General features: G+C 37.7%; 1 protein-coding gene across 6 annotated transcripts in view; it reads right to left on the bottom strand.

Moving 5' to 3' along the window:
• The window catches only part of LOC131146108 (inorganic pyrophosphatase TTM1), a 45,073-nt gene that overhangs the window by 23,101 nt on the left and 6,796 nt on the right, over positions 1-15,176 (bottom strand). For all 6 annotated transcript variants that reach the window (XM_058095451.1, XM_058095448.1, XM_058095452.1 and 3 more), the window contains 4 exons: positions 7,543-7,657; positions 6,627-6,822; positions 6,382-6,495; positions 6,100-6,273 (listed from right to left, as the gene is read on the bottom strand). In XM_058095451.1, the coding sequence (XP_057951434.1) occupies positions 6,100-6,273; positions 6,382-6,495; positions 6,627-6,822; positions 7,543-7,657 (599 nt within the window). The remainder of the gene's footprint in view (positions 1-6,099; positions 6,274-6,381; positions 6,496-6,626; positions 6,823-7,542; positions 7,658-15,176) is intronic.

The following is a 15,176-nucleotide window of genomic DNA, read 5'->3' as shown; positions in this document are numbered from 1 at the left end:
AATTTTAGAGACATAGATAAGGGTATATATTGTACTCATTGTCAACCTGGACGTAGGCTTCTAAAGCCAAACCACATAGATATCAAAGTTACACTACTTTTCTTTGTTTGTCTGTGGTATTAGTTGCCCTTGATTAGGATTTGTTTATATCCTCAAAAATTAGGAAGACGTATCGCGTATCATATATGAGAGAATTTCACAACAGAATTATGGTGTCCTTGGTAGTTCATATATTCTTATAGTAATTGATAGAAGATCTTAGGATTTGTGAAGGTACATATTTTTAAAATATATTAGTCGAACATTCATCTCATCAAATATGAACCACCTCAATAATAATAATTTTCTTACACATTTGTCTTCCTAGGACAAAACTTTATTGAGTGGGGGAAACGATATTGAGGATAAGGGGAATTGTATTCTTTTAGAGTTAATGGGGGAGGCCAAATATTTCATAGGTAAATTTTTTTTCAAAAAAAAAAAAATTTGTGGAGTGGCAAGCTTTTCAGAATCATGGAGAAGAATGATCACCATTTCTTCCATCTTATCATGTGAAAGGAGGAAAGTAGATGGCTTTATAAGAGTTGCACCATTTTCTCTTTATAAAAACCATTAACCCTTGGATCAAAACTTCAAGAGCATCAAATTTTTTTTTTAGGTTGAGAATGAGAGCAAATAGTCTCTGTAGGTTCTTATCTTTGGAGAAGATACCAAACAAGGGCTCCAGATAAATGATTTGCAATCTGGAAGTAAAGGAGGCAAGGATTTGGAAGGGGTTCTTTGGTATTGTGAAGGGAAATACAAAGGGAAAACACGGTAATTTCGTTAATCAAGGACCGTACCTGGATTGCACTGCCCAAATTGTGGCTCCACTAACATGTGTCAAGCGGGTGGGAACCCAAACCAAGTTCCCTAGGAGGGCAAACAGTTTTAGATGAGGCTCCCATGCAACGGTGTGGGTGGAACTCTAACGAGGGAAGCCAAGAAAGGAAAGGATTGATCAAAGAAGGTTTGATCCAATGTTACCCAGAAAACAGAAATGCTCGTGTTCGTGGAATAGTAACCAGAATGGGATTGTGGTATGACACAAATTCTAAAATATGGAATGCTAAAGGTATATGTCTAAAAATATATTGGTGATAAATGTGTAATGGCACTTGTATATTTTGGATATGACATTGAGGTGAGTCAAGACATAGATATAGAAGACATTTTCTTTCATGAAATAGGTTAATAATGATAGGAAATACAATAACTATGCAATGGTTCCCAACTTTCCAATAAAAAATGTCATGTGAAAAAAATTGAATTAAAACTTTGGATCATTAGATTTAGCATCTTGGACGAAACTATACAATTTTTTGGAACTTCCATACCAATTTGTGGTTTGCTAAGGTGTTAGCATTTTCTAGTAACCATGATCTAACAGAACCAGGAGTGAAGGGACTCACTAAGTATTTCCATGATATTACCAACGAAATCAAAGGGGAAGATCCTCTTATGGATCAGTTGGAGATTCAATGCAAAGGTGTCATAGGGCATGGTCTCTAAAAAATTGAATTGACGGGCCAAAACAAATGACCAAAGATTCTAGGCCCAAAGGAGGGAGGACCAAATTTAGTCAAATTTTGAAAAAGGAGCAACCAAAAATGGGCTCAAATGAGGCCTAATCACAACATTTAAAGGGCCAAGGCACTGTTGGGCTAGAAGACTTTTAGGCTTTCTACTATTTAAATAAACAAGAGCCATCTTCTTCAATGGAGAGATTCTTTTGGGCTCAAAATAATGGCAAATTAGAAATCCAGGTTGCAAAGGGCAGCCCAGCGTACAAAGTTCCCATGTATACGAGATTCGGGGAAAAGGTGGACCACAATTGGTCTATAGCACGCAGCCTTACCTTGCATTTTGCGATAGGCTATTTCCACACCTTGAACCTATGACCTCCAAGTCACATGGCAACAACTATAGCATTGTCCTAGGGCTCCCTTCAAAAACGTAGGTTGCAATTGAGAGAAGATAAGGAAAGGGGTCAAAAGACTACTCTCGAGGAGCACAAAATTGGAATAGACGACGATGATAAAAGAGGAAATGGTGTGGTCTTAGCAGTGTTTAATGGACTAGGTAGGTTGACCCAAACTCTAAAAAGGTTGTCAGATGCCCACAACTGTGTGAAGAATATGGATGAGGAAGCCACAAGAAAAAGGAAAGAAGTGATGTGATTAGATAGCCAAGATGAAGCATTATCTGAATTTGCAGATGATGGAAAAGAGTCTCTATCCTCTTTCAACTTCAAAGCTGAAGATTAGTTAATGGAAAAGTTGAGAAGGAAGGGCGACGAAGGAAGAGGCAAAGCAAAAGTCCTGAAGATTATGGTGGTCTTGGGGGCAGGGGTGATGAAAGCAAAAAGCTAAAGGTCTAAAGAGAAAAGCCAACAAGTAGATAATTGGTTAGATTAGCTTCCCTAGTTAATTATGAGAAAGTGGGTTGGTTTTTGGGGGGTCTATGATGAAATTAAATGAAGCTTTTGTCCTAGAACATTAGAGGTCTAAGGGGGATTCATAAGCATAAAATATTTAAGGGTTTGGTTACTAGAGTCGGTCCAAGAAGTCCAAATTTGGTGAGATAGACGCTCATTTCTTTGGGATTATTTGGGGTTCTAAATTCAAAGCGTGGGTGTTTTTCTCTTCTTAGGAGCCTTAGGGGGTCAAATAGTGGCTTGGGATACTAGGCTTGCTGTTTTAAAGATTGTATCTTGGGGTCTTTTTCTTTGTTGGTCCTGCTTGAGGTTAGGGGTGCTGGGGAGTGGTGGTTCACCTCTGTTTAAGGCCCCACACAACATTCTAAGTCTAATAGTTTTTTTGAAGAATTGACTAGTTTCCTTGGACTCTGTAGTCCATCCTGGGCAGTAAGGAAGATTTCAATGTTATCAAGACGTCATGGAAGAAGTTTAGGGGTTCGAGGGTGACTAATAGCATGAAGAAATTTGTTCTTTTACATGGTGGTCTTGGGGATGTACCCTTAAATAGTAATTGCTTTATGTGGGTGGCATCCGGGAATAAACAACCTTCATCTCACATTGATAGATTCCTTTCTAACAAGGCTTGGAAAGACTTGTTCCCAAATATTGTGCAAGAGGTGCTCGTAGTCCCATTCCCGATGATTGTTGATTCTCTCAAACTCCAACACCATCTAGTGGAACCCTATCCTTTTTAGGTTCAAGAACATGTTAATATTGCACCCTTTTTTCACAATAATCTTCGATTTTGGCGGAAGGAGTGCTAGGTTCAATGGAGGGCGGGTTTTAAACAAATGAGGAAATTGAAGTTTGTCAACAATAAGATGAAGGATTGGAATAAAGAGGCGTTTGGGAACATCAAGGAGAAGAAAAACAATATCTTGACTAATATTATGAGCATGGCGAGGTTGGAGGAGTGTGTCCTATTGAAGGAGGATGACAAAGTTAGAAGGGCTCATCTCTACAATGAGTTGGAGGCGCTTTTGTTGAGGGAAGAGGGGATTTGGCACCAGAAATTGAGGGTTAGTTGAGTTAAGGAGATTGTAATTCTAGGTTTCACAAGGTGACATTGGCCAAATATGTTTTTGTTAAATATAGACAAATCTTAGATGCAGCTTTGGTAGCCAATGAGGTGGTTGAGGATGTGAAGGAGGGGTAAGAAAGGCATGGTTTTTAGATTGGATTGTGAAAAAACCTATTACTTGGGGTTTCATTGACAAAGTGTCACGGAAGAAAGGGGTTTGGGTGTCTTTAGCGTACTTGGATTAGAGGATGCCTCAGTAACATTACTATATATGTGATTGTTAATGGTCAGCCTAGGGATAGGTTTAGGCTTCGCAGGGATCAAGGCAATAGGATCCATTATCCCCTTTTTGTTTACTCTATTGGTGGATGGTTTGAGTTGGCTAATTCTTTGGGCTCACAATCTAGGGGTGATTAGGGGTCTATTGATTTGGGTGAGGAAGTGAATGTTTCTCATCTTCAGTTCACACTAGATGCAATTTCTTCCCTTGAGAATGATGCTATGAAATTCCACATGATTCTCCACTTCCTTAAGCATTTTTTAAAAGATTTTGGGCTTAAAGACAAATCTCTCCAAGAGTGGTTTAGTGTAATCAATTTGAGTATTAGGGAGTTAATAGGGTTTCAAACCTCTAGAAGGTTGCAAATATTTGGATTGGCCATTATCATGTTTTGATCTTCCTTTAGGGGGTATTCCTTTGTCAAATGGGAGGAAGAAGGCTTTTCTTTAAAGGAGGTAGAATCACTTTCATTAGTGATTCCCTCGCTAATGGCTAGGAAATTGAAGAAAATTACAAGAGTTTTTGGGAGGATAAAAGGGATCACCTAATTAGTTGGGGGGTGGTTAGGAGGCCTAAAACTGAGGGGTGTCTAGGGCTTGGAAATGTGGTTTCTAAGAACATATCTTTAATTGGAAATTGGTTATCGAGGTTTCCCACAATCTAAATCCTTATGACATCATATTATTAAGTGTGTATAGAATAAATCGAAATGGGTGGGATTCCAAGGGGAATGGCAATGTTACTCATGTGACCCCTTGGAAATTTGTTACCAATGTAGTTTGTCTTTTCCTTCCTCTTACCCGTATTAAAGTCAGAAATGGTGATAAAAGTCATACAATATTTGAGTTGGTGAGACTTCATTGGTGCTGTTGATGCCGCACTTGTTTACAGTTTCTTCCATTCATAATGCATCAATTTCAGTTTAAAAAGAGGTTGATGAGTTTACTTGTTTATTGGGTGAGGTAGATTATTTTTTTCCCCTATTTCAATGGAAGATACAGGGATTTGGATTGGGGATGCTTTGGGGTCTTCTCTTCAAATCCTATTTTACTCATCTTACAAAACCAACAAATCGTTGCCCTTCTGGCTGAACAAATGTTCCTTTTAAGATATGGGCTTTTGGACTCTTGTTATCAACAAGAGCAATATGAATGATTGGTTAAAGATAAGGAGGCCTCATAAAGCTCTCGGTCCAGATATTTGTGCTGTGAGGCAAATGAGACTAATGTTCATATTTTCGTTCACTGCTGGCTGGCAAGGTATCTGTGGAACAATTTGTTTTCCTGTTGTGGAAAGGAATTGGTGGCTCCAGAAAATGTTCAAGATTTTGTGTTGGTGAGGTTTTGGGGTATTGAGAAGAATGAAAGAGGTAGGATTTTTTGGAACAGAGCAGTATATGCTATTTTATGGATATTTTGGCTTGAAAAGAATGCTAGAATTTTCAAACACCAGAAGACTTCTGCAATTTCAATTTGGGAGAAACTTTCTTTTTTCTTTTTCTCCTTTTTGGACTCACTCTTTTGGAGTTTTGGGGTGTCTTTTCACAATCCAATATTCAAAGGGATTGGAAGGCAGCTTTTGCCTTTTTTTTTTTTTTTTTTTTTTAAGGATATCTTATCCTCCTTTCCTTTTCTTAATAGATTTGTTTTGTTACCTAAATAGAAAATGCCTTAGAAGACAAACATGACAGGACAAAACCAGGGGTCAAATAAGCCACTTGTAGAGGAGCAATAGCCTATATACATCACAGTTAATGGCCAAAAGAGGAAGAAACAGACGAACAAAAAGTGGGAATATATTAAAATAATTATATAGATACTACCATATGTACGCACAAAAAGAACAAGAGTGCATATCAAATGGGGCATTAATCAAATGAGGATGTTAACCAAATGATTAAGTATTTTAATATAAAAAACTACGCAAAAAAATTATTTTGTTCTAAGTAATATAAAGTCAGCACGCCATGGACATCATACAATCCAAATATCGAGTGGTGGAAAAAGACTACACAAATCAAAGGCTCAGAGTTGGTTCAATAGATTAAGAGGGTAAATGAATCAAACTATCTCACAAGGTAGACTAACTCGACTCAATCTATAACTGGACTCAACTCTACTCTGTCTGAGTTTCAACTACTCAAGTTGCCTGACAAATCTACTTTAAGTCACTCAAATCACCAATTCTGCCCAGTACTGTCATCAATGCTAAAGTGCTAAACAGTTACATTTTCAAAATATATACTTCAGGTTACAAAGCTTTAGTTCCCAATATTCAAACCTCAAACATCAGACTGTATTTGCCATCCCTGTTTCTCATCCTCAGATACGATTGGCATGCTTCAGGATCTTCACCTGGAGGTAAAAGATATATATCATAGGTTTCTTCTCTACTTTCTCTGTGATCTTCTGAAATAGCGGCCTTGATTTGATCCACTGTCATAGCCCTGGTTGACTACAGTAACAGGAAGCACTCAGTACCAGAGTAAGATCACACAAACATCAGAAACAAGACATACTCAAACCCAAGTAGTAATAATAATTTCAGCAAGGCAAGGTTAACCTTTAAAATATATGTGGGATTCTGAAATCCAGTAAATGGATTAAACTTGTTCCTAATTTTTATGTGTGCCGTTTGTAGATCCGGCTCAATAAAAGCCTTGTACATAGGATACACCTGCAAATAAGGCTGCTGATGAGAACTACTTAAGAGCTTTAGATTTCTAGTAATAACAACTTAGGCAGCCCATCAAACTATACAATATATATACACACACACATGAACTTAGTCAGAAAGGGGGAAAAAACCGTTTCAGAAATTTGGTGAATTATTGCTTCAGGCTCTTGGCCAGCACGTTGGATGTCCCGTAAAACCCGTTTTACAAGGTCAAAGTGTACTCCACCCGTAACAGATACGCGAAGATCTAGCAGAGGCCTCAATTTTTCACTCAAGGCATATATTCCTTCAATAATCACAATGCGGGAGCTAGGGACTTCCATTGTCCTGTCAATAGCATAAGTTTGGTTCAGGATGAAGAACGTGATTGGTGAATAAGTAGTAGAATGTTTTTTCCTTTTCCCTTGAATTTTCTTGTTGAAAGATGAATAGTGAAAACAAGAAAATATAAATGTACAGCAAGGAAGCAATTCACAAGATCAAGGCTTGAACACATTAGAATCAAGATTCATATGAAGAAACAAAAATCCAAATTTATATACAAAGGTATCGAAAAGAACTAATTAAGACAGAAATTGTATTGCTCAAAGGGATGAAAGACCACATAGCTATAAAGATCCCAAAAACACATCTAATCTGATCTTTGTTCCCATATTTTGAATCAGGAAAAAACCAACAGTAAAAGTAGAGAATCCCCCCAAACGGCACGAAATAATAGACATGATATAGAAGCACGACTATTTGTGAGATTTGGAAATAGATATCAGAAATAATTAGATAAACTTGTAGGAGAACATGAATTCTGACTACACTTTACACCTGTTATTGAAGGGACCAAATCCATAAAACATAATAAATAAATAAATAAAAATTATTTAACTAGCACCAGAGATAGAAGCCCTCCCCATTGCCATACAGCATTTTGGTTTAAATTCCTCTTTGTTTATTTGTTTCCATCAGGAACAGACAGGGTAGCTGAGTGGGTGAGAAACGTAAGCTAAAATTTAAAAAACAATTCAATATCTTAGAAAAAGTGAGACTCCTAACCTGTAGCCCATGCGAGAACTAGATTTGAAGTCATAAATAGGAATCTGAACAGGCTTCCCCGCTTTTAAGCCATGAATATTCTCGAGCAAAGTGTCATAATCAGTCAAACGTGGGTCTGTTTCAAAATGTAGCAAGTAACAACTATTAGAGTTTGTCCCTGCTCCTCTCATTATTTAAACATCCATCCGTAATTATAAACAGTTCATACTTCATACTAGAGAACAATAAAGGTAAAAACACAATTCAAGATATCAGAAGCGCTAAATTAAGGAGAAAACTGCATGGTAGCTATGATTAATGAGAAGCATGTGAAAAGACCCAGCCCTCATGATGAGATCACATGTTAATACTGAATAGAAAAAGAACTTCACAAGTCAAATAAACCTCAAAATGCTACTCGTGATTAACCACACAATAAAATAAGGAACATATTCATTTAAGATAGTCTTTAAAATGCGGCAGAGAAAGAAATGGCGACAAACCCAAGGCAGATAGATTAATAGCATATTGATACAACATGGAGGTACTCACCTCCCCACAAGTGTAGCTGTCCAGTCCAGAGAGGAGCCCATGCTGCCTATTTTAGGAAAAGCAAATTTTAGTTCATTTTTACTTTATAGGAAATTTTGTTTTTCAAAATTATTTTTAGAGGAGCTTGTTCCCCAGCACAATTTCGTTAATGTTAAAGCTTGATATATATTGTTGGCCCACAACCGAATAGCTTAAGCTTTTAGGTAAACTAGTAATCTAACATGGTATTAGAGATGATTACCAAGAGGTCCTAGGTTCTAGTCTTGTTGCCTGCATTTATTGTATGGTATTTGAAATATATACCCTGTAATGGGTGTTACTTCTCATTTGTTTATCTCTACACTTGCTGTCAGGCTGCACATGTGGGGAAGTGTTAAAGCTTGACATACACTGTTGGCCCACAACCTAATAGCTTAAGCTTTTAGGTAAAGGGGTAATCTAATAGTTACTTTTCAAGCAAGCAATCTTATTTATACGTGGGGTTTCTTAGATAAGATGTTGGGTAAAAAAGGCTTTGGGGTCCAATGGAGAAAGTGAAACAATAGGTGCCTTAGCTCTACTCATTTGTCTGTCATTGTCAATGGTCAACCTAGAGAGTGATTAGGGCCACTAGGGGTATTAGACAAGGGGGAATCCACTCTTCCTATTATTGTTTACCCCATTTGTTTGCTTCTCCACACTAAGGATAGGGGAGTTATCAGTGGTTTATATGTGGATAGGGAGGAAGGAACAATTAAGGGGATAGAAACAATAAATCTTACTCCCTCCAATTCTTTTTCTTTTGCTTTGTACAGTCCTAAATTCCTTTCAATCTCATGTCTGTTAGCCAAAATTACAGTTACTAAATTGCTCTGTAACTTTCTTTCATGACTCTGCTGTTATCTAGGATCTGAAGACAAGGAAGACAATTCGCATAGGATTGTGGACTTCACTACTTTGAGTCACTCTCTCCTCCTATTGCCTACAATGCCGCTACTACTCCATATCAAATTCATTTTCGCCTTGATCATCCGTATTTGGACAAGTTAAAATAGAAAGTTCCTAGTTTGAGTTTTGTGTCTAATCTCGAGTGTGAATCTTGACAATTAGGAAAGCATTAGTTCCCTACGCTTCCCGAGCCAATAAACGAGCAGTTAGCCTGTCATGTTAGTCCATTCTAATGGTTGGGGTCCTAGTCGTGTCACATCAACATTGGGATTTTGGTACTTTGTTACATTTGTTGATGATTACTCCAGCATGACTAGGTTTATTTAATGAAGGATCATTTTGAGTTGTTTAATATATTTTTCATTTTTTATTCTAAAATAATGACTCAGTTTGATATGCCAGTCCAAATACTTTTGTAGTCATAATGCTAAAAGTACTTTGGTACTCAATTCAATACCTATATGACTAACTCTTGTGCCCACACTCCAAAACAAAATGGAGTTACAGAGGGAAAAATAGACATATTCTTGAAGTCACTTTAACCCTATTTTATCAAATGAATGTCCCTAAAGCTTTTTTAGAGTGTTGTTGTGTTCATAGCTTGCTCTCTCATCAATAAATGTCATCCTTTGTCCTTGGTGGTAAAATCCCATATTCAATTATCATCCCTAAGGCTACTTTGTTCTCCCTTCCTCATATATTCGCTATGAGCCTTTTGTCTATCAATCAAATCTAGGAATAGATAAATTGGATCCTCATGCTATCCAATGTAGTTTTCTAGGCTATTCCTATATCCAAAAGTGATATCAATGTTATGGCCTTACTTTACATCGATTCTTCGTCTCTATTTATGTCACTTTTTTGAGTCTACATCATACTATTCTAATTCCTTGAGTTTTGTTTACCTTGATTGTTCCTTTCCATTACCTAGTCTTCAAGATCCTATCCTATTATCTCCACCTAGCCCTCCTACATCTTCATCCAATTTGAGTCCTTCTTGTTGCTTGGATCGACCCAATTTGCAAGTGCACATAGGGTGATCAAGGGAGGAGAGCCTCCTCTAGCTTCCACTTCTACGCCTCTAGTTCCCTTTGCTAGATGATCCTATTTCCCAAGTGGTTGATCCTCCTATTGTTGTTAAAAAAGGTAAATGCACTTGTATCCAAATTTCTATCTCCAATTTTGTTTGCTATGATTTCTTGTCACCCTCCTATTACTACTTTGTTAGTACTCTGTCTTCTATTACTCTTGCAAAGTTTTTTTTCCTAAAATGTTGTCCCACTTTGGGTGTAGGAATGCAATGATTTGAAGATGTTTGCACCACAAGATAATGATACTTGTAAATTCGTACCTCTTCCTTTTGATAAGTTAGTGGTTGGTAAGTTGGTTGCCGTTAGGCATACACTGTGAATATCAATAAACATGGTTTTGTGGCCCAATTGAAGGCATGCCTTGTTGCTTAAGGGATATGCTCTAGTGTATGATTTGGATTATTCAAACACATTCTCTTGTTCACCAAACTAACCTCAACACATCTATTCATCTCCTTCGCCACCACTTGTTGCTAGCCTCTACACCAATTAGATGTGAAGAATGTCTTTTTGCATGCTAATCTTGAGAAGGAGATCTATATGAAGCAGCCGCTTGGGTTTGTTGCTTGGGGGACTTAGGCTTCGTGTGTCAGCAAGAAATCATTATATCGTTTAAAACAGTCTCCCAGAGCATGGTTTGGCCAATTCAATATTGCGGTGCTTGAGTTTGGTGGCTTTGGCCTTCAACAATGGGCAATAGATCACTTTGTGTTTTATCTTCATACCCAATCCAATAGGATTCTGCTTATTGTGTATAGATGATATTGTGATTCCTTACTGGAGATAATGATCAAGGTATGGGTGCTCCTCTGGGTGTAAACCAAGGTCTTTGGTGTTTTGTGTTCCTATAGTGATTAAAGCGTCAAAGTGTTTTGATAGGTGGAAGGATGCCTCATTGTCATTGGGTGGGCATCACTTTAGTTCAAGGTTGTCTTTTCCACCATGCTCCCCTTTGTTTTTTGACTTCGTTAATTCAAGGTCTCATGCAAGATAAAGAAGATTAAGATTTTTCTAAGGGAAAGCACTTGGCTAGTTTGGATGTTGTTCGTAGGTCCAAGGCCAAGGAGAGGTTGGGTCTTGGTAATTTGATGCCTAAAAAGACAGCTCTCTAATGGGTGAATGGCTATTGTGATTTCCAACAACAACAAACTAAGGATTAAATCCCCCCCTAGGTGGGGTCAGCTAAATGAATCCTTTTCCAACAACTTATACAAATCATTTCCTCCAATAATTTAAGGGCTATAAAATCCTAGTTCACTATCTCATTCCAGGTTATTTTAGACCTACCCTACTACTACCCCTTCTAATACTGCTAACACTAATTAGCTCACTCCTCATTGGTGCACTATTTGGACTATGTTGCAAATGCCTAAACCATCAAAGTCTTTCCTCCTTATCTTATCTTCTATAGGTGTTATGCCTAATTTACTACAAATACGTTCATTCTTTAATTTATCTTTTAACGTTATACCACTCATCCACCTTAGTGTTCTTATTTGACAATTTTTACTTTTAAGATATGTTGTTTCTTAATTGCCTAACAAAAATTTTATCCATATAGCATAGCTGGTCTTATATATGTTCTATGAAACATCCTTTTAATTTTAGTGGTATTCTATGATCACAGAACACACCCAAAGCACTTCACTATTTTACCCACCCTTCTTTAATTCTATGTCTAACATCTTCAATTTCTCCTTCAGTTTGCATAATAGATTCATAATATCAAAAGTGGTACTAATTTTTTGACTGTCAAATTTAATTTATTCTCCAATAGTCTTCCTAATGCTAAAATAACATTTCATATATTCTATCTTATTTCTACTTATCCTAAATCCTCTAGATTCTAAAGCTTCCATAATTCTAACTTACTCCACCTTACTAGTGCAAAAAGATAGGAGCTCAAAGCAGATCATTGATGTACACCTATTGTGAGAAATCTAGACTCTCACATATCATTAACGACATATGTATACCTACTACATACTCTTCTTTTTTTTTTCCTAAAATCCACCATAAACCTTCCCTAGGTACCTTATTCTCTCTAAGTCAATAAAAACCATATGCAAATCCCTCTTCTATGCCCCTAAATGTTTCCATTAATCTTCTTAAAAGATTTATAGCTTAGTCGATCTCCCAAACATTAAACCAAATTGATTTTTTGAGACACCCGTTTCTAACCTTAGTCTTTTCTCAATTACCCTTACCCACAACTCAATTTTGAATGTCTCCTTTATTTTTGTATATAGGTATTAAAGCAATTTTCCCCCATTCGTCTAGCATTTTCTTACTTTTTATAATTGTGTTAAGTAAATTAGTTAATCATATAAATTCTGGTTTCCCTTCAAGGTAAACTTCCCTTTGGGATAAGTTGATTAAAAGTAAATTTGGCTTGTGGAAGAAATTATGGGATGCTTCTATGGAAATAAGAGCGACTCGTCAGAGCTCTTCTGAATTCATCTTTGATTTCTTCTCTGCTCTTCTCTTTGATCAGGCATGAAATGGGAGTTGGCTCTTGTATCCATTTTTTGGAGGATATATGGGAGGGCAATGTCTCTTTTTCTATCATTTTTTCTTGTCAATATCAGCTCTCCATGGTCCATTATGCTCCTGTATCTTAACTCGTGAAGGGCATTTTATTTCTCAAGATTTAAATTTTCACAAGAAGCTTAATGATCAAGAGGTAGAGAAGCTTTCATCTTTGTCTTCATATGCTTGTTGCCTTTCCAATTGGAGGGACTTTCACATGTGGATTTTGGATAGCACAAGAAATTTTTCTTGCAAAATGTCTTTTGATCATTAGATTCAATCATCCAGACATTTCCTCTTTATAACCATATGTGGAAGGCAAAAGTTACTATGATAATGTTAGATTACCACTTTACCTAAAATCTTAAGTTGTTAGGTGGAGGGCCAACAAATATCAAGCCTTAACACTTCCCCATGCATGCAGACCGTTCATGTGGAGAGATTAAAAAATAATAGATCCAACCCATCCATTACAAGGAATAAGATAATTTTTAAACAACCAAAATAAATGTGGGTAACAAGACTAGACCCCATGAACTCCTAGCAACAATGGCTCTAATACCATGTAAGATTACCACTTCACCTAAAGGCTTAAGCTTTTAGGTTGTGGTCAACAATGCATATCAAGCCTTGACAATTACGACATTTATCTTGCTTAGTGTTAGGGGGTGACAATGTAATGGGCATTTAATGGGGTAGAGAGATGGCTTTACATGTATTCTCTAGGGATTTGTAAATGAATATCAAATTACTTGTGTTATGGCTTGTATAGTGTTCTCTTACTTGAATAAAATAAGTAGTCTTTATTTTATCATTAAGCATGAATGTCTCTTGCCTTCCTAATCCATCGGTGTCTATATTAATATTTCATGATTATGAGTGGTTGCCGAGACTTATGTGATGCTCACGTTTGCAGGCTTGAATGGGTGATTATTGGCTAACTCTATTGGGGAAGAGCCTCGCCGAGTGCCGCACGGCCCCTTAACTGAGTCTAAATTCAGGGTCTGTGACAGTTGGTATCAGAGCATGGTGTGTATAAGCACCATAAACGACAAGATGAAAACTGTGAAGTCTACAAAGACAGAGCGCGTTGAGGCGTTGGAGGCAAGCGTGACAAATCTTGAAACCTTGGAAACATAGTTCTTCGAACTCCAAGCGTTTGTGATAGAATTGTCAAAAGAGAGAGGCATGCCAATAGAGCTTGAGGCCACCCAAGAGAACACTAGAGGAAACTCTTTAGTGTATTTGAGCTTGAGATGACAATTGTGGAACTTGAGAAACTCATTCCATATATCAAATCCCTGGAGAAAATACCAATAGAGCTTAAGGTCTTCTAGAGGAACATTGAGCAATTGGAAGCCTTCGAGAATAGGCTGAAACACATTGAGGGCATAATGCCATTCCTTACATCCCAAGGGAGAGCTTGAGGCCTCCCTATGGGAATTAACTGATGATCTTTATGTGCTTGCAGATAAATGTCAAAGAATCTATTAGCACCATGAAAGAGGATTTGAAGGAAGTGGGTAAGCTTCAGAACCTAACGGATCAATTAAAGAATGACTTACAAGAGGTAAGAACTAAGTTAAATGCAGTGGCCCAAATGTCTCGAAGGCCAATAACTGATACTTGTGGGGGAACTCGGATTAAGGTGCTAGAACCTAAATGTTTTGTGGGTGCTCGAGATGCAAAGGAGTTAGACAACTTTGTCTTCGATCTGGAACACTAATTTAAGTGCTCAAATATTGACCTAGAGGAGGATCGAGTTAACATTGCAACAGTATATCTTACTGAGGATGCTAAGTTATGGAGGAGAACCAAATGTGAAGACATGCAAAAAAACCGATATACCATCAATACTTGGGAAGAGTTGAAACATGGCTTGAAAGAACAATTTTACCCAGGAAATACAGAGTACATGGCACGTTGCAAGGTATATGAATTACAGCAGACTGACTAGATAGGGAATTATATACGGGAGTTCCAAGCCCTAATGCTCAACATCAAGGATATGGCGGATTCTGACAGAGTCTTCCATTTCCTTTGAGGACTCAAAACATGGGCAAAGATTGAGCTGTGAAGACAAGGGATTCGTTACCTTCCCTTGACTCTCGCAGCAGCTGAACGATTGGAGAATTTTTCAAGCCGGACCCTTGCAACAGGTGGGACAATTAAACGACCACTCAAATGGTTCTTAGAAAAGGAAATACCCAACATCTGACGATCATGAACAAAGATCTTCCCGGGTGTATAGATCTTCAAGCAAGGTGAGCGACAAGGGATCTAATAGCTTCTTGAGTGATAAGGAACCCCAAACAACGAGAGAGTGGAATGATAGGGATGCAAGGAATGGGGTGCATCGACCGCCACTTGCTTATTTTCTGTGCATGGGGCCCCATCCCGTAGTAGAATGCCCTAAGCGGAAGGCCTTGAATGCCTTGAAAACATTCCAAGAGGGAACAAAAATCTTGAACACTGATTTGGGAGAAAAGAAGTGTATGATGGGCGCCCTAAGGCTTTTGGGGAGTCCTCAAGAGCCCAAATAGCAAGTGGAATGGG

This window comes from Malania oleifera, chromosome 13 (assembly GCF_029873635.1).
Source record: "Malania oleifera isolate guangnan ecotype guangnan chromosome 13, ASM2987363v1, whole genome shotgun sequence".
NCBI lineage: Eukaryota > Viridiplantae > Streptophyta > Magnoliopsida > Santalales > Ximeniaceae > Malania > Malania oleifera.
This window is presented reverse-complemented; position numbering and strand designations above follow the sequence as displayed.